A 25,896-nucleotide genomic window follows, 5' to 3' on the forward strand; every position below is an offset into this window, starting at 1 on the left:
GTAAGATTTGTGGTTGAACAATGTTGTAGTATAAGATTTAGATCCATTTGTTTGTGAGATTATAAAAAAAGTCCCACATCTCATATTGAAATTAAACTTTGAAACTTAAAAATCTGTGTTTTCTAAACTTTGAAGCAGTGGTTTTTGAGATCTTTGCGTTTGAACGAATTTTAGTTGAAATTTTCTTTAAAAAAAAATTGTGAGTGTTCCTCCAAAAATAGGTTCGAACCAATTTTAAAACTTGAGAATGAAACAGCTCTTTTACAAAAATATGGTTCATAATCTATGGCTAAAGGCTAGCTAAGAGGCACAATAGAGTTATGTGATGTTTTATGCCGGACACCAAGTTTATTTTTTTTTTCCTAATATAATCTTCACAACTCGTTTACGCAATTTTACGACCCAAGGGAAAGAGGCATTAACAAATCAGTAATGCTAAATTATTGATTAAGTAGCCTAGACAATCTAAATGTAATCACCATATATGACTAATCAATTCCAACTAGAAATTTTGGAAAATTTAGGCGTGGAACAGTGGAACTACTTCTCGATTTTTGTTTTTTTCTTGATGGCATAATACATACATATGACCCTAAATTTGATATCAAATTATAACTTTGATCTTAAACTTTGACAATGCATAAATATGACCTTTAATTATTCAAAACTGAACAAATATGACCTCCGATTCACGTGGCAAAAAGCGTGTTGTACACGCAAACATGTCGGGCTAAAATTTTGAGCATTCCAACAGTAAAAAAAAAAAAAAAAAAGGATAAAATGACTATTATACTCTTACTAATTTCTTTTTATATATTTAAATGACTTTTCACTATTATTTTTTCATTATTTTCAACTCAAAGATGAAATTATACTAATAATAAATAAAAAAGTTATAGTTTTAATAAAACGTTATTAAAATATTATTAAATTAAAGTTATTAAAATGTTGTTAAACTAAGTTATTAAAATATTACTAAATTAACATTATTAATAAAACGTTATTAAGATGAAAATTTTATATAATAATAATAATAATAATAATCAGCAAATCATCGTTTTAACTTATAGAAGCAAAACGTCATTTTAATTGAAACCGCGTCATCATGTCAGCCCTTTTAATGACGTGGCACCATGTGATTGAATTACCTTTCCACATAGACGCAAGTGAAACTCACGCATGAAAGTTGCAAATCGAAGGTCATATTTATTCAGATTTTGAATAGTTAAAGATCCTATTTGTACACTATCAAAGTTTAAGGTCAAAGTTATAATTTGATGTCATATTTATGTATTATGCCTTTCTTGATTTTTCTAATGTCTTGCTATATTCTCTTGTTTGGAGACGCAAATACGAAAACATCACCGCGAAATTTGGAAGAGAACATGTACTAGAACTTTTCCTTTCAGATTCAAAATTAATCTGAAAATTAGACCTTTGCTACTCAAGGTTGGTGAATCCTAACCAAGATGAAAGTCGACGTAGCCAACCATTTTTCTCCTAATACGGTACTTGTTGGGTCCCCTTTCTTGAACTTGGGGAACAAGTTGAAAACAATTTATCAAGCTTAATAAAGCAATACGCCACTGTTAAAAGAATATGCTATACAACAACTCACGCTTAAAGTTACAACAGAAAACCTGTGAAAAGCAAGTTCCTCTATAGATTTATAATAAACTGGTGACAAAAGAATTATCGTGTCCAAAATCTATGTGAATACACCACATTCACTGCAGTACCCTACTACATGCCGCAACAAACAGACCAGAACAAGCCACACATCAACGGATCAGCTCTGTCAGGTGGTACTCATTGATGAGCTAAGCACCTGGATCTGCAAGAGTATCGAGAATTCTAACCAAGGATTTCCAGTAATCGCAAAGGAAGGGATTGAGCTTAAATTATTGAGCAATAATCGCAAAGGAAGGGATTGAGCTTAAATTATTGAGCAATGCTATACCTTATTCACGAGCATATTTACTTGCTCTCTGTACATCTCCTTCATATCAATGATATCGGCACGGAGTTCTTCCAACTATCACAAAGACAAGTCCAGTGAATAAGAAATAAGGATAAAGATCAATACTTCACTGTGGATATAGATTAAATTTCAAATGGACAGCTGATCTATAACTAACATAAATAAGGGATACTTGACCAATTGCATCCCTACGTGATTTAACTCCCTTTGGACAACTGCACATGGCAGTACAGCCAAATAACTATTGCAAAGTATTGCCAAATTCAGGAATGATGGAATAACATCGAACAACTAGAAATGAAGAATAAATTAAACTAACTTAAGATGATCAAGCCGACATCAGCACAGCCCATAATCTGTATCATACTTCCATTGTTCAAAGAATTTTCATCACTTTCTAAAGTGCAATGGTTTGTAAATGGAGGGTGGCGCTTGGGCCTTGGCTAGAGGAGCAAGAATAAGTATCAACACATTCATCACTATCTAAAGTGTTGATGGTTTGTAAATGGATGGTTGCGCTTGGGCCTTGGCTAGAGGAGCAAGAATATGTATCAACACATAAAGATCCCAAAGGCAGAGATGCAAGTGTGTCTACTAGGGTGAGTAGAAATAGAACTTTTAGAGTACATAAGACCTGGAGAATGTACTAAGCACATTTCTGATGCAACAAGTACATTGTGCTAAACTGGAGGAGAAAGGGGCACTTCAGCATTTTGGGGCGGCTTTTTTCGGTGCAAAAAGGTACTTCATAAAAAAAATCAGTGAAACAGAAAGATGTAGTCTATTCTTTACAATGTGGTTCAGAAGATGTGTACCTCAGACTCTCTAAAACTGCTGCTGCACCCGTGCTGGATCCTCCGAAAATGCACTACTTTTGGAGGACTCGACAAGCACCGGGCAACATTTTTGAAGAGTTCGAGCAACATAGAAAGATACGATAATTTCACAAAGAATGATGAAAACTGAAAGGGTAGACATCTAACTAGAATGAAGATCCTTTAAAGGGATGACGAATGATCACCAAAACATGGAGAAACTGTCCCTAACAAACAGATAAATTCACTCATCACTGCAACGCCAAATAAAGGAAAACAGGTAAGTATTTGAAGCCTAAGTGTTTGCCCACTAATATGTACTTCAAAAAACTGAAATAACTTGCAGAACCAATATTTAATTTCATATACATCTTTTTTTCTACAAGGTATAGCTTAATTTAAATATCTTAAAAAAAATGAACACCTTTATTATAAAGGAAAGGAAAATACTCATGTATGCGATGACACGAACAAAACAGAGTAATAAATTGAAAAAGGACAACATCCTATATTAACTGGGTCTTAATCTGCCCAGTAGTAAGCCTGGAATCAGAGCAATGCGAGACCTCTAGTAGTGCAGACTTTAAAGGCAAAGGTAGAGGAAGTATAACTCTTTCTTTTCACCGTAAGTCATATTTTAGGTGGCAATTTGCACAGTTTCTCCAAAATACAAGGAGAACCAAAAATGGAACCAGACCTTTCAAACAAAAAGGGAACTGATTGTTTCAGAAATGTTGAAAGGTCAATGCGCAAATTACTCGTCCAAAATGTACACTTCACTATGTTGAGATGATTCATACAATTTATACACTTGATTTACATCACATAGTATTTTGAGGGATTTCAACAAAATTTCCAGAGTTTCCACTTCATGATATGATTCCCCAAATGAAGATGTTGCTTTTAATGAGTATAATGGAAAAAAAAAAAAAGGAAGAAGAAGTTCCCTTTATAAAGCCAAATTTGAGTCATCAACAAACATAGTTGTGGCAGAGAAAATTTTTGAATCATATAGAAAAAATTAGTTTGTACCTCCTCATCACGTTCACCCATCAATTCAAGAGCTGCCGAGTGTCTCCTCCTAAGTGCATCTAGCTCTGCTCGGATGCCAGGCAGCATGGAAGCTTCTGAACGTAGCTTTTCACACTAAAAAAATACAAAAGACGACGTATTTCTAATGATTCCCTTATCAAAAAAGAAAAAAAAGAAAGAAGAAAAAGCAGGGGAAAGCACTAAGGAAAAAAGAAAAGATGTTAGAAATCAGGAAAAAGAATTGACCTCTGCAGTCATTTTAACCAACTCCTCAGCAAGGGAGTCACGGATGGCTTCCATAGATGCCTGGAAGAATCAATAAGTTAGTACTAGGGAGCCAAAAGGAAAAAACTGGTTAAAAGGGAAAAAAGCCTCGCATGAAAACATAGCACTATAAGTTTTGGCTCAAATGGTCAGCCACTAAGATTATAGCTACCACTGAACAAACTTCACAACACATTGTGAAAAGAGGCCAACTAAAACTTCAAAATTCTAACATGAATGCAGATGATATGCGATTAAAAGAATTAGTCAGGAGAATCCATACCAGTCGAGACATATAGGAAGCAAGTTCCCCTTCCTTCTGCCGAAGTGCAGGTGTCATGCTCTTCATGAAGTATGGACTCATATTACCCTCTAATGCATTTCTACGCTCAGATAAATTGTCAGATGAGTCCAAAGATGCTTGCAGAAAATAGCTTTCCTCCATGCTACTCAAGCTGCTAGCACTTGAAAGTCTACGTGTCAAACTTCCTGCAGCTAGGTGATTGTTAAACTCGGAGAAAATAAATGTATGGAGCATCATATTGGAAACAAAATTTGGTATTAACTACCATTTTCAATCCCAGATTTCTGCTTCAATATTGGGCTATGATCAGGCACAAAATTAGAAGTACGAGCTGCCCTTTCTTGATCCAAACGAGCAGCTTTCTCCCGTTCCAACTCCTGTGAAACATTTGGTGACAACAGACTTAGACATGCATTTCTCGTAAATAAAATAAATGCATCAATAACAAAGTCACAAGCAATCCTATGTTGTCTCCAGGTACAAATCTAGTCTAAACAGATCCCACCAATATATATATGATAAAGGTTATTCTACCACCATCCTACATAACGTTTCTCTTCCCTCGCCATCACGGTTGACAGGCACAGACTTCTGAATAGGAGAGGAATAGAGTCAAATCATATAAAAAGTGATTGTACATGGATGAATCGCTACACCTGCAGCTCTGACTGTTGGTAATTAAACCGGCAGACTAAGTGATTCAATCAGAAAACTTGCATCCTTACTTATACAAGAAAGTTTCTAATGTCTTTATTTTAAAAAGCTATTAAAGACGATATTAAAAGGGGAACAATGACAATTGTAGTGGAGAAGAACAGTTGTCAGGAAATTTACTGCCACTTGTTAGAAACTTGCTAAAAGACCATTTTAGCAGATCTGAGAACTTCAACTGAATAAACTAATGCAAAAATCGAGAAAGCTAAACATTAGTTGATTTATTTAAAAAACGAGTAAATCAACCAAAAAAAAAAGATTCACATATTCTTTGATTGAAGCATCTTAATCATATTTACTTTAAGCTGCACGGTAAACCACGACAATCATCGATGAAAACAGGCATTGGCACAACTAATTAATAGGAAAGTAAAACATAATACGGTTTACCTGACGCAGGAGTTCCTGGTGAGTTACTGCTTCTTGTAATTCCTGCTTGTGTTTCCTTCTGAGTTCCTTAATTTCTTCTTCAAGCTGATTCACACGACCTTCGTTAGTCTCAGCTTCCTCCTTTAGAGCAAGATATTCTTGCCTATTCTCTGCGGCCCTCTGTCTCTCTTTGTCAAGGGACCTTGTTAGCTGTGTCTGCTCAGCTCTAAGACAAGATATCTGCAATACTTAATTTGTAAGTAATTCCTGGTAGAATCTCTATGGAAGCAGCATCAAAGCAATAGGTAAAGAACCTGAGCCTCAAGAACATTGATTCGAGACAGGGTTTGAGACAGGCGTTCATTAATAGATCGTTCCTTTTCCTCTGAAGTTGCAGCTTTTGCCTCGGCTTCCTGCAGAGTAAAGTTAAGAATCTCTTCGAATTTCAACTATAAATAAAGTTTCTATATGTTTCTCTTAAAACCTGAAGACGTGAATTCAAAGATCTTTCAACAGCAGCCCAAGCCTCAGCCTTTCTAGCATTTGTTTCCTGCAAACAGTGAAGCGGCATAAAACATACACGTTAAAAAAGCAGTCCATAGACCATGACCATTCATAGGATTTGAAAAATAAGATCTCAGCTGCAGTAAAACCTGCATGGCTTCTATCTGCCTGAGCAGAGGTCTGGTAGATTCGGGAACTTGTGTTATCAACTCCTCACAGCGACGCTCACTCGCCTGAACACAGAAGAAGTACATATAAAGGAAACGTAATTAAGTAGTCGAGCAGAAAAAGCTGCAAAAAAGAAAGCAGCTATACTTGGTATCTTTTTTGGAGATCCTCGATGTCTCTGTGCAGCATATCTTCCCTAAAAACTGCCTGCAGGCAAATACAATGTTAGGCCCTGGGAAATTAGATGGACAATCCCAATAGGAAACTATTCAAGAATATAAACCTGCTGCTCCGTTCTGGTAAGTGTTTGCCTTAATTCTTCAAGTGCCTGAACAAGCATGGCTTCACGGTCTTCAGCCTCTCTGAGGCGACCCTCTAGTTGAGTTCTAGCTTCATTGTTTGCCCGTGCCTCAGCTAAAGCTTCTGCTTCTCTTGCGGCATTTAAGGCATTAGTATAGTATTCTTTTTGAGTTGCAAGTTCTGCTTGATGCTTTTCTACTGTCTCATGAAGCAACTTTTCTGTTGCTGCCTTATCCCTCTTTATACTCTCTACTTTGTTCTCTTCAACCTAGGAAAGGCACAAGCATGTAACTTGAAATCATAACTTCTACCATGATCCCACATAAAATTTAATAAGAAACGTAAGGCAATCAACCACAACTAAACATTTGATAAGTGACAAGACTTTAAGAACTGCCTCAAAACAGCTCTAAAGTTCCTTTAATAAGTCAAGAACAGAGTGAGGGAACATTGAATTAAAATTACTAGCAATCCAAAATTCTTTAAGGGTGTTCCTTCAAAAGTCGTGCCCTGAAGCCTGCTATGTAAAACACTCACCTTGAGTGATTCAACTCAAGTGTCTAGCAAAAGGCAACTTCTAAGATAAAAGGCTACCTCTCACTTAAAACAAATAGCAGGCAAAAAGAAAAATCTTCTTCAAAGCGGATTCAAGTTATCCAAGTTGAACTATCAGAAAATATGAAATGTGTTTGCTACAAGTATGAAAAATGCTTCCCAGTGGTTCATTCGTGTGTATAAAATAGTTCATATCGAAAAAAGAAAAACATTTATCAAAGAGCTAATAATGATGTTAGCAAATTGGATAGTATGTTGATGAATAAGGATTTATAATAATATCTAGGTGTTGGTCGGAGCTGTTGTATGAAGTTAGAAGTTGTGATAACTGTGAAGGAAAATAACATCCATACATATGTTAAGGAAGACATTTATCCCTTCCCCTTTTGGTGGAAAATATTTTTTGGCAACAAAACCCCAAAAAGTGACTTATTATCAACAAATATTTCCCTCCATACCAAACAGATCTTGAATAGATGAACTTCAGCTGTATCTACAGTTAGTTTTGGAAAATATTTTAACTCGAGAATTATTATAGTAGGCATATCAAAAATAAGAACAACTTAGCTGAAACTCGGAGAAACATTTCGTGAAAATGAAAACAAGGAAATCAACATTTTAACATAAAGGAACACATTATCTATAATAGAAGACAGCTGAAAGTAAGACACATCTTATTATTCAACAACAAAAAATTCAAACACCCCTCACAATATCTATAATCGGGTCACTGAATCAATTAGAAATGACTGACCTCAAGCTTGGTATGTAATCCTTTCTTCTCTTCTTCAAGCTCTCTGATCTAACTTTCAAAACAAATGGAAGATTTGTTAAAACTTATTAAATATTTTTCTGAAACAGAATAAGAAGTATGACTGATTCCACACCTGTGCCCTTAACTTTCTCATCTGAGCTTCTTGGGAAGCTTGCTTTTTTGAAAGCTGCTCACCTGGAAGAAACAATAAGTTTTAGACATTGAAATTGCAAAAGAAGTATATATATAAAAATTCCTTGCTCTTAAAACATAAGGATTATGTTTTCTTGGGATTTTTATAAAATAATTACATGGTGTTTTAAAACTAACCATGTATATAGTTTGATGATAGTCCTGAAACTGTTGAATAAAATCATTTCCTAATGATAAGTCGGTGTCAAGCTTGGCATAAGAATAAACATGTTTTATAGGAACTATCTTAGATCCTAAAATTATTTCTACATTTTTCTTTTCATGCGTGAATTTTTCTTTATCACCTGTTATACCTACAAGATAGGTGTTTGAATTAGATATATCCCAATCTTTTATCAAAAAAGATTTGGCTAGACTAGTTTTTGAGCCATTATCTATTTGACAACATGAAGTTATTTTTGTTTCGTAGGTTGTAAAGTCTACGAATACTGCTACTCTGAATAAAGTTTCTTTAGGCATTAATTTTAGGTATAAAACAAGTTTTATCGCCTAAGGTTATTTGAATTCCTTCCTTTTGGATACTATATTGATCTAAACTATCGAGGAATAATCCTCCCAAGATTATATTATAATCATTTTCATGTTCACTGATATAACAAGGAACTCTTGTTCTTATTGTTCCTAATTGAATTGATAATTCTACCATTTTTGAACATTCATAACTATTTCCTTCAAATGTTTTATAAATATAAGGTTTACCTTTATAGCTAATTAATCCGTCTAAGATACTTTCCTTGACGTGATTTGCTGATTATCCTGATTGTATCAGAATTGTTTGTTTGTTCCAGTCACTTCCATTAAAGAATCTTCCTGAAACTTCAGTAATACTGTTAGTATTATTAATGGTAAATCTTGTAGAGTTACCTTTTCTTATTGAGTTTTTCCCATATTCTATTGAGAGTCTTGGATTCGAAGTAGAGGAACTTCCTATTTCTATTGCTTTTCCTACCTGGATTTCATATTCAGTAGGAATGTTTGGTTGTTGAATTTCTGCTTCAACTATCCTTGCTATTCCTGCACATTCTTGATCAATTTCGACAAGACTTTTGTTTTTATAAACATTTCCATAGTTTGAGTTAGTAACCGTATATAGAGCCGGATAATAGATGCTCATGATATGATTACATGGTTTAAAAAGATCATTTCTTTTTACTTGAAAATGCAAACTTAATGCTTCATTAAAATTTGCATCTTTTAAGGATACGCAATAATAACAATTTGGTGTATGCCAAATTTCCTTCAACTATGCTTAGATTTCCTTCCCTTGTATTTAAGAATCTTTCGTCTGAGAGATTTATTACTATGGGACAATCTATACCTTCTTTAAAGGTAGATTTAACCATGATCTGGATTCCTCCTAGATAAACATAGTTCATCTTTTTTTTTATTTCTTTCTGGAATTTTTCTTAAGATTTGGTCTATCATAGGCTTAGTTAAAAGGTTAAGCTTATGTCTCCCAGTCGTTTGAGTGACCTCTATCACCTTTTCAACCTCCTGATATTCGTGATAAGAGATTTTATTTCTTAAAAAGGTTCTTTGGAGTCTACTAAATATACTATCTTCTATTTGAAGATTAAATTTTAATCCTTGGATTTTTCTTAACAATTCTCCATCAAATGTGGCTTTTAATGCGTATCCTCACTGATCTTCTTCAGATTCTATAACCTGAGTTGTTTCTTCTAAATTCTCAATCTCCTGATTTATTCTTTTGAATGAGTACTTGATTCTGAGAATTCTTCATAAAGTTCTGTATAAAAGTCTTCACTTTTAATAGACGAGATTGACTCTAAGTCTGATTCTATTTCTTCTCTATCTATTTTAGAGATTTTTACTTTCATCTTATTACATTCATAACTTTTGTGGCCCTCTTCTCCACAATTATAGCATTTACATCTATCTGTAGAATTCCTTTTAAAATTTCTACGCTTTTGGTAATAGATTTTCCTTGGTATGAAATTCTTTTTAGAAATGTTTTTTCTTTTAATTAATCCTTCAGTTTTCCTGTGTTTTCTTTTTCTTTTAAACAGATTTTTCTCATGACATCCCCATTGAGATACTGCTTCTGTGTCTTCACAGTAGACCTGAGTACTAATCCTATTGGCTTTTCTCTGCATATTATGCAACATACATAGTTGACTAAGTCTTTGATTAAGAAAGGTAATCCTTTTTCCTAAAGAATCATCAGTTTGATCTTCTTTAGCATATTCTATTCTAAAATAACTAGCCCAATATCCTGGCAATTTTTAAAAATATTTATCCATAAATGGAGTTAAATTTTTACTACTATCGAATAGCTGGTAGTAGTATGTTTCAAATTCACAAGTATATTCTTGAATATACTTTATTTTACAAATTCGAAGTTTTTCTAGCTATTCTGCTGCTAGTAATCCTTGTTTTTCTTTTCCTTTGGAAATGTCCGACTGACTTCCTAAGAATTCAGCTCCTACATATTTTACTAGATGGTTTATACCTTCTCTAGTTGATTTTTCAAAATCTGCGATAACTGCTAGTCTAAATACGACTTCAGTTTCTTTAGATACTCTTCTAAACCAATTATCTACCTTTCCTGTAAAGGTATTTGTGGCGATTAAATATTTTTCTTCACTAGTGTAATTACTTCCTTTTCCTTGAATAAAAAATAATTCTAGGTTTTTTGCCCATAAATCTAGAAATTCTCCAGGCTCTCTTTTATAGTCCAAATCAAGGAACTGTGCTGCTCCAGCATCTCCCACGGGTAGCCTATTAGGTATAAATTTAGCCTTGGAATTTATATGGTATTGACTATTATAGTCTTTCCATTTCTTAGATTTTGGTAAGAAACTACTTCTTGGAATATGTTCTTTATTAAATGAGCTTTCTTCTTCCTTACGGGCCTTAAAGGTTCCCTGGCGTCCTCCTGTGTCCCCTTTATTCATGTTTACTCGATAATTTTGATCATTTAGATCAAGTTCTTCTAAAACATAGACTAGTTCGTCTAGTTCATTCATTTTCTTTCTTTTCAACTAGGTCTTCTACTTTTGTTTTGGAAGTAGATGCCTCTTCTTCATCATTATTATTAGAAATTTTTTCTAATTTTTCTAAATCTTCTTTTTGTTTTATTTCTAAAAATCTAGATATAATTTTTCATCTAAACTACCTTGTTGATAGTTTCCTTTATTTGAGATTCTAGGGGTAATAATATCATTTCTTATTCTTTTCTCTAATTCTTTATTGAAAATATCTGTTCTTTCAATAATTTTACCCATATTAGCTAGTGAATTAATCTTAAGGGTTTTTATCTCTTCTTCTAGTAAATTTACCTTAAGAGTTATATGCCTTTGCATAGCTAAAAGGTCATCTAAATTATTTAAGACTCTTTCTATAAATTCTTTGTTAATTCATTTTTAAACAGATTATTATCTAATTTGAATTCTAGATGCCAAATTTCTTGTTCCAAAAGGAAAATAGTTTTCTTTTGATGAAATAATGACTGTTTGCAAACTCCTGCAAATTGATTATATGCATATCTTTCTTTTCGGATGTTAAGTTCTTGTTTTAATTCTGGTAATATTTTTAAAGCTTGTTCTTTATTCATACAGATATCTAGATTACAAAAGTATAAAAATAAATTAAAACAAATGACTCTCTATACAGCATAATGAGTTACTATACCTGTTTTTTTAGATGAAAAAACATTAATCACTATTTTAAAAGTGATAAAATTAAACAAAGATCTACAGGAGAAAATCCTTGATAAGATTATAGAACCGCTTGTTCAAGAACAATGGTCTATTCATAATTATTCTCATATAGATTCAGATGAAGATGACTATTGGCCATATTCTGATGATAATGATTATTGGCCCTATGAATATGATGATGGCTGTCATACTGATTAATTGTTGTCAAATTATTCCGCACATTTACCCTATTTGCGAACAACACCATTTATATATATATTAGTGGCTCTATATATAAAGATTTTGGATTTGTTCATAATGATCAAAATACATCTAGTCTGTTTCCATCTTTCCAATCATTCTCGATATAATTTAGATATTAGATTTTCCGTTATTTAAATCGATGAATTTAGGGCTACAAACTTTAAAAGATCAATATATTTCTCCAGATAATCTGGTCTACCTGTCACCCAGGGACTAAACTGAAAGAAACTCAAGCCAAAGGTTACCAATCAAAAAAACAGAGACTCTTGCCAAAGGCTCAGCCATAGCAGCACAAAATAATAGAAATCTGGGCTAAAAAATGTTAGATCTCTAAGGACCAGTGTACCTAGAAGTCTAGTATTGGGCCAGTGTCCTATTCTCTCCAAGTAACCCTAATTTAGTTCACCAGAGTGCCAAGGAACACACTGCCTACTATCTCAACTGTTTCAAATCAGTTTCCACCTCCAGTACTACCTTATGAGATAATTCGAAGTGGCATAACAAAGTCTAAGGTGGCTTGTAGTCCTATGCTCTTTTAAGATGCCACTAACCTACAAGCCTAAATAAACAACAGAACAATTGCAAGAAGCCTCTATAGATTATTACATTCAGAAGGAAATGTAAGAACACATAATGAGCTGTTATTGGTGCAGTATCAGAAACAGTTAAATTGCATCATCGGACATCATAATAGGACTCAAAGCATTCAAATACTAACAACATAAGCAAGCCTTTTACTAAATGTGCAAATCTAGCTCAAGATAAAGTAAAATGATATTTTTCAGTCCTAATTCCTAACACACTGCATCAACTTCTTACAGCATCAACATTGTTCCTTCTTCCTGTTTCAAATCTTTGTTTGACAATATATACATAGTTGCGACAAGTATGACACATCTCTTTTTTTGTTTAATTGGCGAGTATGACCCCCACGCTCTGGCATAAGTATGGTATCTAAGCTTCATAGTCTATATAAAAACAAAGATACCACCTAAAAATTAATCTAAATTTACCTTGTCTGAACTGTATAACTGTCTTATATGCCACATATAGTAGCAAAGCTTCATGTGAAACAAAGGCCAAATGATGGTATAATGTATTAAAACCACTTTTATAGCCAGACTCTGAGTTTGTCATACCTTCAGCCATTACTTGAGTGATTATCTCATCTTTCTCTTTGAGAAGAGCTGCAGCATCACTTTTCTTATTCTGTTCCCTGCGAAGTGTATCCCTTTCTTTGGTGAGAGCATAAACCTGAAATAAGTGAAATGTCAAAAAATCAGTAATACATTTAACAAAAATGTTAAAAGAAGCATTGAATGTTCCCCTTTTAACAGCAAACAGAAATGCTAATCAGTCCTTGAGTTCTATCAGAGGCACAAACAACAATGATGCAATCAAGCATGCCACAGACAAAGATTAACCTGATGGTAAAGGAGGATTTGGTTTTAAAAAGACCTAACTGGGGAACTGTAATTCTAGAAAGTAAATATGAGGTCTCAGCAGTAAATATATATTAGGAAGGGATGGTGCAATTTCTTCAAAAATGTCAATTAACTTGGAAAGGATGAAACGTTACCAACCAACAAAATGTTCCTCTTATTCGTCAAACAAGTATCATGTCTGTGCAGCATAAATGAAGCCGCTTCCACTTTTATTTTTTCTATTGTTTATAGAAGTAAGAAGCACTCGGAAAGAAGGTTATGGAATTTCTCCAAGGAATTCTCTCCCTTGGAGGTGTGTGGATTCTTGAGGGTCCAAGCTCCCCATTCCGATTCATATATGTTGTTAATAAGTTCATATTAAATGGCATTAAAGGGTTCGGCCCCCTACAGGCACAATTGTCTTCACATATTCACCCATCAGCAAGTCAGTCATGCATCCTTAGGAGTTACTACAACCATTTAAAAACTAAAATTCTAAGGACCAGACAAACATTAATACACTATAAAAAATCTGTGACCATAAGATATGAAAAAAGTGAAAAGCATAAAAGATGAAGCAGAGCAATTTTTGTGATGCTTAAATGAAGTAGCAGAACCACGCAACACGCCAAAAACCATCTTTCAAGAATTCATATGACTGCTGTGATGTGCAGGGTTGGTCATCAAGTCATAAAGCAAGCACTTAGTAATGGAAGTTAAAGCTGAAACGTTGCTGTGAACACATTCATACCTTCCTTTCAAGAGCAGCAACTTTTTGATGGTACTCTTCTCGCAGAGATTCATCTGCATCATTGGACTTCCTCTGTAGAAATGAATGTGTAAGCAGAGAGAGACAAAATTGAGGTTGGGGTGAAGTTTTACATGGAAAGGAGTCTTGAGGGCTGAACGATGAACCTAAAGTAAAGATAAGGGGAAAGATGCAGGGATGAGGGCTTAGAAAAAAGTTTTAGAAACAGCATTAGAACTCATCAGTTTAAATAAAACTAACAAAAGAACTAATTAAAGTTTGGATTCATTACCCATGTAATCAGTACAAACACATGCATTGGTGCGTTGGATGCTGATCCCAGCAGCAACCCAATTGCACATTTGATATTAGTATTAAAGGAAAATTAAATGAACAACAGAAGATTTGCTTGGCAGGGATGATTGTTCCCCATAATTTTTTGTAATTTAATTGATATAAGATATTATCAGTTATGAGAGAGTGAAAGAGCATATGAAGCACAAATCATCTGACTAAAGAGAGAAGCTAGAATTCGTCTAAGAGAAATGCAATGAGTATTGATGTGAAAGCAGTTTAATTAAAATAGCCAATGATGTGACTTGTGAGTCATGTGACACTACGCAACAGCAGCAATTCTTCCTGCTCTCCACACATCTAGTCTAGGGAAGTCTGATTATTGATGTTGTTCATAAGAAAGTGCTTAACAAATTAGCTGGTAGTTAAGATGACTCAATCAGTTAAGCAGAGAGCTTACACAATATCTGGCCCACATGCAAGATTTACCTATCTAGATGAAAAATTGCAAGCAGGGCTGAAGAGAAAGAAATATCATCAAATAACAAGCAGAAAAATAACACTAGCAGAATCATAGAAATAAAATTTATGAAATTGTCAATCCATCCTGAAACAACAGGGACTATAGTATGTCTTTGACTCATGCCATTTGAAAAACTGAAAGACAGCAACAAATTGAGTTAATAGCCTTGAAAGGAACTTTAAAATGATAGGAAAAATGATAGGAACTTACTCTCAGATCCTCAATGACAGCCTTCAGTTGCTCATTTTCATTCATCAACTTCGCAAGTTCATCAGCTTTTGCCTGACGAAAAACAGTTACATGTCATCTCGTTGAATATTTGTATTTTACAAACAAGATACTGAAGTTCAGGTCTAGCACACCCCAAGTAAATTCCTTTTTCAAGCATGATGCATAAAAGTAAGCATGGACATTGAAAAATTAAGCACATAAAGAAAGAAATTAGTCCCAATAATTTGAAAACCTAAAGTATATCTATTGGCTTAGAAATAATCCTCCTACATAATAAGAAAGAGCAAATTGCAATAAAACATGGGACGCTACACATTTTTATGTCATCCATCCTGTTTCATGTTTCATTATGACCTTGTTTACTATTCTTTATCTTGAGCTGGGGGTCTATCGGAAACAGCCTCTCTACTTCTTCGGAGGTAGCAGTATGGACTGCGTACATTTTACCCTCCCCAGACCCCACTTTGTGGGAATACACTGGGTTTGTTGTTGTTGTTGTTGTTACGCTACACATTTGCAGCTTCCCTCTAAGCCTCGTCTTTAGGCGTACACCAACATCCTATTGCCAGTGGATTCCGTAACTTTAGGAAGGACCCACAGATTATGGAGAAAAATATCCATGTTTTCAGGAATTTGGGCCTCAAGATAGGAAACTATGTCATATTTGACAAATGCAAAAGAATATTAATGAAATGAGTCACTGACACACAAACACAGGTCAAATCAAGACTTTTTTTAACTGAAGCAACTTTTATCCATGACTTCGCAAGTTGGGAGTAATAATTCAAGATGAGCGCAATTCAGCTAATCTTTAGGTAACAGAACGAAATATTGTTGGACTCACTTGCTTCAGGTGCAGACAACAAAAGAGTTCATATACTCGAGTAATATCTGGAAATTCAGAACCTGGGTTCAGCATTCTGCCCAGCAATACAGCTGGCTGAAAAGCACCAGGTCCACAAATTTTAGTTATAAAGCATACGGACATACCTGAGCTTGTCTAGCAGCTCCTTGTAATGCAGTTTCCATCATTTTCATTTCCTTCTTCAGCTTCTCCAGTTCAACCAGTGAATATGTAACATCTGAAGAGTTGCTTCCTGAGCTCAACCGTTGTTCTTTAAGGTCAATCTCATTGCCTCGCTGGGTAGCCTCAACAGGCCTACTAAGTGACTCGTGTTCAGGCATAACTGAATCAGATACCCTCTTCAGACCTTCATCTATGTGCTGATCACCAAGAAAGCTCCTGTTAGAACGCTCTTCAAAACTTCCACCTTCACGGGCAGTTACAGAATCTGAAACAGAAGGTCTTCCACTATCAGCTCGGTCACTTGATGCATCCTGTGATTCAACTGGAGGAGATTCCTCAGTGACTTCTTTCTTCTGTTCCCTGTCTGTAGGGTCACTTGATGCATCCTGTGATTGAACAGGAGGAGATTCCTCGGTGACTTCTTTCTTCTGTTCACTATCATTATCGATATTTTCCTGCGAATCAACATGCAGCGGGATTTGAGACAAAGCATTTGATGATTGGGAAGCAACCAACTCCAGGTTTTCAGATGATTCTTCCTCTGGAATATTCTTTTGGAGGATTTCTGGAGATGTTTCCTGATCATGTTCATTAACCTTTGATGATTCAGCCGGTGAATTAATTTCAGCTTTTCTTTCATCTGGTCCGGTAACACTTCTTTGCTCCTCCAACTCAGACTTTGTTTCCATAGCAGAGTCTAGTTTGACATCAACAGCTCTTGCTTCCTCCATTTGTTCTTCCGCAGATATCATTTGGTTTGGTTTGTCATCAACATTTCGTGCTTCTTCAGTTGCTTCTTCAGCCGATTTAGTTTCTTCAATAATGTCCCTTGTTTCTTCTTTTGGTTCTTTAGAAACGACATCGCGTTGAGTTGTAGATTCAGCTGAATCTTCAACTACTTCCTCTGTGGGCAAGATGGACTTTGACGACTCAGCCTTCTCTACAGATTCTTCAGCAGCCTCCTCACTTTTTTGTCCCATAAAAGACATGACAGGATTAAATAAGGCCTTCCTATCTGTAGTTGAAGGCCATAATCCTGAAGCTGGCATGCAATCACAGCATTGCCCATAAGAAAAAAGGGAAGCATTGAAATAAGTCAGTCAGTTCTGAATCTGAAATTTGACTTTCCTAAGAAATGCAATGAGGTAATATACTTAAGTAGGCCTAAATGAATGCATGGAATATGGTAACACAGGCTGCAAAGAAATTCAACATTTACTTGATATTTTCGGAGGACTTCCAAATTAGTTTATGAAGGTGCTCGAACACATACACATACATCTGTACATATGTGTGAGGTGCATGCAAGTGTCCGAAGCAACAAACAGATGCCTTTAGTTTATGTCATACAAACACTTGGAACCTTCTAACTTCAAAGATACAAAGTTCATCCCATTCCCAAGCTTTCCACGATGCAAAAGTTTATCTACAACTCTGTGTGATAACCAATGTCATCCAAATTTTCTTTCTGTAATTAATAGGTTTATCACAATCTTTTAAGGTCATTCACTACTTATACACTGTGGAGTTCAATCAGTCGTTAATACAATATTGAGATTTCATGTGGCCGCCACTTAATCATTGAGGGACACACCAGACAAATAATGGATCTAATTCTTTCATACTCTCCCCATACATTTCTCTCATCTCTGAATCTGTTGATGTTGGTGGCCCGAGAGGCCAGTAATTAGCTCTGATCTTAGTCTTGCAATCCAAGATATATGGTGATAGTTCGAGTAGGAAGCAGTGTTGTCAAAGGCGCACTTAAGCCATGAAGTCAGGTTCAAAACTTATTGAGCGCTTTTTGCCACCCTTAATCTGCACTTCAGCATCGTCATCGAGGTCCTAAGGCATTCTTTCTCTAACCAATGAGCCTCTTCTGAAGAGATGAAGCTAAACAATTGGTATTTCACTTTCTCATAATATTTTTTCAATTCTTTTGTTTGTATATTTGTCATTCATCCTTATAATTATTAATGTTGGACTAAGCATATACCTTTGTACTGTTTTTCTCCTTTTGCATCTTTTTTCACTAAAGCCCACATCTTCTTTGCGCTTAAATCCACAAGTCCCCAACGGGCCTTAGAGCTTTTTGGTTCTATTTGCTTTTGATAACACTTAGTTAAGGTATGAAACTCGAAAAAGCAGGATAGTTTAGTTTTATTTTTGACGTTTAACTCATTTAAGAATCCTAATTTTCTGTATAGCTGAACCCAACTAATATTTAGGATTAATGCATCATTTAGTTGATTCAGGTAAGCTTAAACACATAATGTGTCGGATAACAAGTATAATAATAACAACCATATAACGATCCATAAAAAATACCTTCATTGGTAGTAGTAGCAGTAGTAGAAGAATCAGATTTCTCGTCGAGACCAAGTGCTGTATCGAAATTCTTTTCGATATTTTTGACACTCTCACTGAGCTTATTAACGGCACCAGCAAGATCCAAATTCCCCAAATCAAGCCTCCCACTAAACCACGCCATCGATCCAAACCTCAATTCACATAACAACAACCTCCTCCTTCATCCTCTATCAAAATCAATCACACATTATCACAATCGACAAAAAAACAAAAAATTGTTTCTAATGAAGGTAAAACTCAGATCCCATTATTATTCAATAATTGCCGATTCAATTTGATACGTAACGCAAATTAAATGGATTAATGTGAAAATGGACTTTTTTTTGTGTAAATGAATTGATTTGAAAATTGGAGATTTGGGATTTGTGATTAAAGAAAGAGAGATTTGGGAAGGGGGTGTTAATAAAAGAAAGAGAAATTGATGTGCAAGAGGAACGGTGAACTTTCTGCGTCCACCGTCACCGTCACCGTCACCGTCTTTCTTATTTTTCTTTTGTTGTTAAACTTAAACGTTAAATGCGATAACTTCACCGTTAAATAATTTTGTACACTTTTTGTATTCGTACCGTACATGCTTATTTTTCATGATGACAGTTGTATATTTTTCATCCAATCAAGTTTTCTAGAATTAAAGCCTCTGGAGTCATTTGGACATTTAAAAAAAATAGTTTTCTTTTTTTAAAAAAAAAAAAACGTAAAGTATTATTTAATCATATATTGAATTAATTATTTGATTTATTTAGAAAGCTTCAACTTTTTAACTGGTATTATCCAAACATAACTTCAAATTTAAATATTATTTTTCAACTTCAAAATTCTTAAAAAAAAGAAAATCAAACAAATCTACGTTTTGAGTGTAGCAACAACAGATCATAAACACTATTTCCATCTTATACGTATCACTTGAGCTCACTTGCTTTTAAGTTAATCAAGACATGCAAAATACATTTTTAAATGAAATTATTTTAATCTAAAATAATACTTTTTTTTCACCTGATGTTTAATACTTATATTTAAGTTCGATTAAATTAGTACACGTCATGGTAAAATGCTTCATAATAAAAGTGACATTTTAACCAAAGGTCTCAATGATCAATTAAAAATAAAGGAATATTTATCACTTCATCACAATCCTTGTCGGTAAAATGATGCTTACTTGGTTAAAAGCTTCATGCATATTTTTGTGTGGCGTTATGCCGTTACAAGTTTACCCTTTTCAGTGGCATAAATTCCATTTGCCAAGTGCCAACCAACTATTTATTTTATCCATCCTTGTTTATGTTTGCAAAATCCACTTGCTGGAAAAAGAACATTGCTGTGAGTTATGCTCCTAAGTCCTAATTGCATGTGAAAGTACACCAACCCTAAAATAGGAATATAGGATATCCAACACCTATATGTAGTTTTGAAGTACTTTAGATTTCAAAGGGAGATTTATGGAAATAAGGAATAGATAATAAGTTGGCTAACAACTACTTTTTGCAAGTTGTTTTGAGGTGACCTTGTTGGGTTCAATGTGTGTGAATGGAAAATGAAGGGAACCAAGTGGAGGGGAGAATTGAGATAACACTAAAAAATAAAAAGTGTACTAAAAAATGAAAAGTTCATTATTTCTCTCACATTATTGAAAAAAGGACTTTCAAGTGTTTATAATAAGGAACACTTACTCCACATAGTAGGAGAGGCAAGAACCAAGAGGTGCCTCACGTCGTTGGCGTCGTCGCTCGGCTTCGGCTTCGGATCGATTGATGAGATATATTTTTTAGACAAATTTTATTTAAAACTTGAAGAAAAAAATGAAATTTAATCCAAAGAATCTGATAGAATTATTTTCTCTATGTGCGGGAATATTTCGGACGCCATGCACAACACACCTCGAAGGGATGCGACCCTTCGAGGTAAAAGGCACACTGTTTCACGCAATAGGATGATCTGCGCGCGCACCTAGGCAACCTGCGAGCGCAGGTGCAACGCAGGGAGCCACTGGAATTCGAACAGTGTCACCTGCGGCCGCAGATCAGGCGCAGGTCCAACACAGACTGGGCGCAGGTGACGTGACTGTACTGAAAAGGTGCCTTTTTTCAGAATCAATGCATCATTTTCGAAGGGACACACTAAAGCTATAAATACCTGACATATTCCTCAAGTATTAACATGATTTTTGATAGCAAAAACACTCTTCTTCTATACAAAAACTCAGTGTGATCATTAGTCGTTGAGTGAGTTTGACGAATCCAATAATTTAAGGTACTGCTATTGTTGTATTGAAAGTCATTTTTTCCTAGGAGAAAAATTTCATAACCTCGGGTACAGTGAGGGAAATTATTCCTTAAGACACTCCATGAAGTCGGGGCACTTGGCTTTAACTTTCTGTTTCATCTTATTTCTGAAACAATAATACACTTCTTGGATAGATTATTTTTAATCTTGTGTTGAAGGTGTTGTGTAACTTCACAAGTGTTCTTATTTTTAGACTTTAACTTGTGTTGAAATTATTGTGTGCCTAAATACAGATTTGTGTACCCGAAAACATTGAAAATAACAATCTTAAGGAATAAATTCGGAATCTGTATTGCTTGATTTTTGGAGATTAAAGCTTTAAGCTTTCTACTCCGTTTGAACTTAACTAGTGATTTGAAGAAATAAAATCTTCATCACAAGTTAAAGATCATTCGGTTGACGATTGAAAGTCATAAAAACTTCATCGTTAAACATGAAACAAGGGGTGTTTAAAGTTGCTGCAACTTTGTTAAGAGTATTTTGATATACTAAAGTTACTGTCTTGTGGTGCAGGAAAATGACTACGGATAGTCAAGTGCATAATGATGTAACGACTGTGGCAGTAACTAGTGTTGCCACAACGAGTCGTACTAATGTTCCGCAAGCAATGGCACCAGTGGAGAAACCCAAAAAAATCGTGGGTATTGACTTCAAAAGGTGGCAACAGAAAATGTTCTTCTACCTTACAACTCTTTGTCTTCAAAGGTTCACATTTGAAGACGCTCCAGAGGTGCCGAGGGAACCTCTGACTAAGAGCGATTTGTCATTGTGGAGGCTTAGAAACACTTAGATTTTTCTATGCAGGAATTGCATTCTGAATGGCCTCAAGATGAACCATACAATGTGTACAGTGGGATGAAAATGGCAAAGGAGTTGTGGGGGGCGCTGGAAAGGAAGTACAAGACTGAGGATGCGAGAACTAAAAAGTTCTTCGTTACAAGATTCCTAGTGTTTAAAATGATTGAAAACAAGTCTATTGTATTGCAAGTCCAAGAACTGCAAGTAATCATCCATGATCTCCTCGCGAAAGGTTTGATCATGAATGAGGCGTTTCAAGTCGCAACAATTATTGAGAAGTTACCACCTATGTGGAAGGACTTCAAGAATTACTTGAAACACAAGAGAAAGGAAATGTCAGTCAAAGATCTTATACTAAGACTGTGCATTAAAAAAGATAATAAAGCCATGGAAAGAAGGTCGAAGGGAAACTCTGTAATAAGTGGAGCAAATAGTGTAGAAGACGACCAAAACAACTCCAAAAAGCGGAAGAATGTTGGACATGAAAGTAATCAACCCAAGAAAAAATTCAAGGAAAAATATTTTAACTATGACAAGATTGGCCACAAGTCTACGGATGTTCGTGCCCCAAAAAAAGGGAAGAAGAAGGACCAGGAAAATATGGCTGAGTCCAAGAAAGAAACAGATAATTTGTGTGCCATGCTGTCTGAATGCAACTTTATGGGAAATCCTAGAGAATGGTGAATGGATTCCGGTGCCACCCGCCATGTTTGAGCTAATAAGGAGTTATTTGTTGCTTTTGCTCCGGCTCAAAGGGAAGAGGAGATATACATGGCCAACTCTGCAACTGCTAAAGTTGAAGGAACAGGAAAAGTGACATCAGACAAAGTGTTGACTTTAAATAATGTCCTGTATGTACCGAAGTTACGGAAGCACGTGATTTTGGTATCACTTCTTGACAAGAACGAATTCAAACGTGTATTTATTTTTGAAAAAATTGTACTTAGTAAAGGAGAAGTGTATGTAGGAAAAGGCTACCTCAATGAGGGTCTATTTGAAATGAATATTGAAATCAATAAAAGTTCAATTTCTTCTTACTTGCTTGAGTCTTACGATTTGTGGCATGAATGATTAGGCCATGTTAATTATAAAACCTTGCGAAAACAGATTAACTTATAAGTTTTGCTAAACTTTGAGTGAAATAAATCAAAATGTCAAATTTGTGTGGAATCAAAGTATGCTAAGCATCCGTATAAATCCGTTGAAAGAAATTTCAATCTCTTAGACTTAATCTACACTGATATTTATGATATGAAATCAACACCATCTCGTGGTGGGAAAAAGTATTTTATAACTTTTATTGAAGATTGCACTAGATACTGTTATGTCTATTTGTAAATAGTAAGGATAAAGCAATAGATGTGTTTAGGCCATATAAAACAGAAGTTGAAAATCAGTTAGAGAAAAGATCAAACGATAAGAAGTGATAGGGGCGGAGAATATGAATCTCTCTTTGCACAAATATGTGTAGAGAATGAAATTGTCCATCAAACTACAACCTCGTATTCACCTCAATCTAATGGAATTATGGAAAGGTAAAATTGAACCTTGAAGAAAATAATGAATTCCTTACTAATAAGTTTAGGTTTACCGGAAAACTTGTGGGAGAGAAGTTATCCTTATAGCTAACCGAATACTCAATAGAGTGCCCCGTAGTAAGACACAATCAATTCCATATGAAAAATGAAAAGAAAGAAAACCCAACTTGAAATATTTCAAAGTGTGGGGATGTCTAGCGAAGGTCCAAGTTCATATGCCTAAAAGAGTAAGGATAGGACATACGACGGTGGACTGCGTGTTCATAGGATATGCTAAAAATAGCAAAGTATGTCAATTTTTGGTTCATAAATCTGAACATTCGGATATCAATGAAAATATGGTAATTAAATCAGATAATGTTGAATTCTTTGAACACATTTATCCGTATAAAACTAGACATGAACAGTCTAGTAGGGGGCCTAAACGACCTCAAAATGAACTAAGTGATGCATATAATGATGAGAATCCAAGATGTAGTACACGTCAAAGAACGTCAACTTCGTTTGGATTGAATTTTGTAATATTTCTCTTAAAAAATGAGCGTTAAACATTTAAAGAGCGATGACGTCTTCGGACTCATCCTTTTAGAAAGAGACAGTCAATAGTGAGATTGATTCAATCTTAAGCAACCATACGTGGGAGTTGGTTGATCTTCCTCCAGAAAATAAACCTTTAGGTTCTGAATGGATCTTCAAAAGGAAAATGAAAGTTGATGGTATTACAGACAAATACAAGGCAAGACTTGTTGTAAAAGGTTTTAGACAAAAGGAAGGCCTTGATTACTTTGATACATACTCGCCGGTGACGAGGATAATTCAATTCAAATGTTAATTTCCTTGGCGGCAGTATATGGTCTTGAAATCCATCAAATGGATGTGAAAACAACATTCCTAAATAGAGAATTAGAGGAAGAAATTTATATGGAACAACCTAAGGGTTTTGTGGTTCTAGGAAAAGAAAATAAGATGTGTAAACTTTTTAAGTCACTTTATGGACTAAAACAAGCACCCAAACAATGGCATGAGAAGTTTGACCAAACCATGTTGGCAAACGGGTTCAAGATTGATGAATGCGATAAATGTGTTTATATTAAAGACACTCCAAATCACCAAGTCATTGTTTATTTGTATGTGGATGATATGTTGATCATTAGTAGAGACATTTCGGACATAAATTTTACAAACGAATGCTTAAGAGCAAATTTGATATGAAAGACCTTAGAGTTGTGGATGTGATCTTAGGAATACGGATCTATAGAATTACCCAAGGATTGGCATTGTCACAGTCTCACTACTTTGAAAAAGTACTTGACAAATTTAAGTATATGGAATTTGGTATTGCCAAGACTCCATTGGATGTGAGCTTTGCATTTTGAAAGAATGAAGGTGAAAGTGACTCACAATTGGAGTACGCAAGAGTATTGGGATGTTTAATTATATATAATGAATTATACACGACCAGACATAGCATGCGCTATTAGTAAGTTGAGTCGATACATGAGTAATCCCAATAAAACTCATTGGATGGCACTGAAAAGAGTTTTGGGATATCTTAAATACACTCAAGACTATGCTTTGCATTATAATAAATATCCCGCGGTACGTGAAGGATATAGTGATGCAAATTGGATCACCGAATTAAACGAAGTAAAATCCACAAGTAGATATGTATTTACTATCGGTGCAGGAGCGGTCTCTTGAAAATCATCCAAATAGATATGTATAGCTCGCTCTACAATGAAATCTGAATTTATCACATTGGATAAAACCGGTGAAGAAGCAAAATAGTTCCGAAATTTCTTGGAAGATATTACTTATTGGCCCAAACCAGTGACACCAATATGTATATACTGTGATAGCTAAGCGACAATAGGTAGGGCCGGGAGCATGATGTACAATGGTAAATTTTGTCACATAAGACGGAGACATAATACTGTTAGAGAACTTCTCTCTAGTAAAATTATCTCTGTTGACTATGTGAAGTCAAAGGATAATGTGTCAGATCTACTTATAAAGGCCTGTCTAGAGAAGGAGTTGAGAGGATATCCAAAAGAATGGGTTTAAGGCCTAGGACAAATCAGCATGGCAGTAACTCTACCTAGCAGACTGGAGATCCCAAGAGTTAGGTTCAAAGAGACCAAACAAAGTTGTGTCTGACAGGTTCAACATTGTCGTTATATCCAACCCATTCTTATGATGTAGACAATGTTTAGAAAATGAGGATACGACCTATGGTGTAAAGTCTTTTAATGATTATCTAAATTTGACAGATTTGACCAAATAGTTTAATCTATACGATTGAACATTTAAAAATCACCTATGTAAGGGCGAAGTGGAAGCTGTTTCAAGAAAAATGTTAATAAAGGCCTATTCTCTAAGCTCTCATGAAATCGGGACGTGTTTATGGCTGAAAAATAAAACCGTGAGAACCATAAATGGTAAAAGGCTGGTTGTGTGACATGTATTATCTAGGTGCACATTAAATCTCGACAGTTCAAAGATATCAAATCTGCCGATTGACCGAGTGCATCCGATGAATGTTCACTATGGAAAGTTCAAAGGGAAACACACTTATCTAGATGCAATCAGTCTTCACTAAATGATCACATGCTTGTCCATACATTCTTCAAAAGATAGTCATTTCCCATTCATGTGGGGGATTGTTGGGTTCAATATGTGTGTGTGAATGAAAAATGAAGGAAACCAAGTAGAGGAAAGAATTGAGATAACACTCAAAAATGAAAAGTGTACTAAAAAATGAAAACTT

At 35.0% G+C, this 25,896-nt stretch overlaps 1 protein-coding gene across 2 annotated transcripts; it reads right to left on the reverse strand.

The window, feature by feature from the left end:
* Positions 1–1,547: 1,547 nt before the first annotated feature.
* On the reverse strand, positions 1,548–19,019 carry LOC107876121 (golgin candidate 5). Of its 2 annotated transcripts, none has more exons than XM_016723131.2 (19): positions 18,472–19,019; positions 16,107–17,185; positions 15,096–15,167; positions 14,072–14,143; positions 13,036–13,150; positions 7,894–7,955; positions 7,761–7,808; positions 6,435–6,719; positions 6,299–6,358; positions 6,133–6,216; positions 5,964–6,029; positions 5,794–5,892; positions 5,501–5,719; positions 4,662–4,773; positions 4,376–4,581; positions 4,075–4,134; positions 3,829–3,942; positions 1,961–2,035; positions 1,548–1,834 (listed from the first exon to the last, which is right to left on the reverse strand). In XM_016723131.2, exons 1-19 carry the CDS (start codon positions 18,632–18,634, stop codon positions 1,799–1,801), a joined length of 3,027 nt encoding a protein of 1,008 aa, XP_016578617.2. In that variant the 5' UTR covers positions 18,635–19,019; the 3' UTR covers positions 1,548–1,798. The 2 variants fall into 2 exon arrangements, with proteins under 2 accessions (XP_016578617.2, XP_016578616.1); XM_016723130.2 differs by having other exon boundaries at positions 4,376–4,587; positions 18,472–19,003.
* Between the last annotated feature and the right edge of the window lie 6,877 nt (positions 19,020–25,896).

This window comes from Capsicum annuum, chromosome 6, assembly GCF_002878395.1.
Source record: "Capsicum annuum cultivar UCD-10X-F1 chromosome 6, UCD10Xv1.1, whole genome shotgun sequence".
Taxonomy (NCBI): Eukaryota; Viridiplantae; Streptophyta; class Magnoliopsida; order Solanales; family Solanaceae; genus Capsicum; species Capsicum annuum.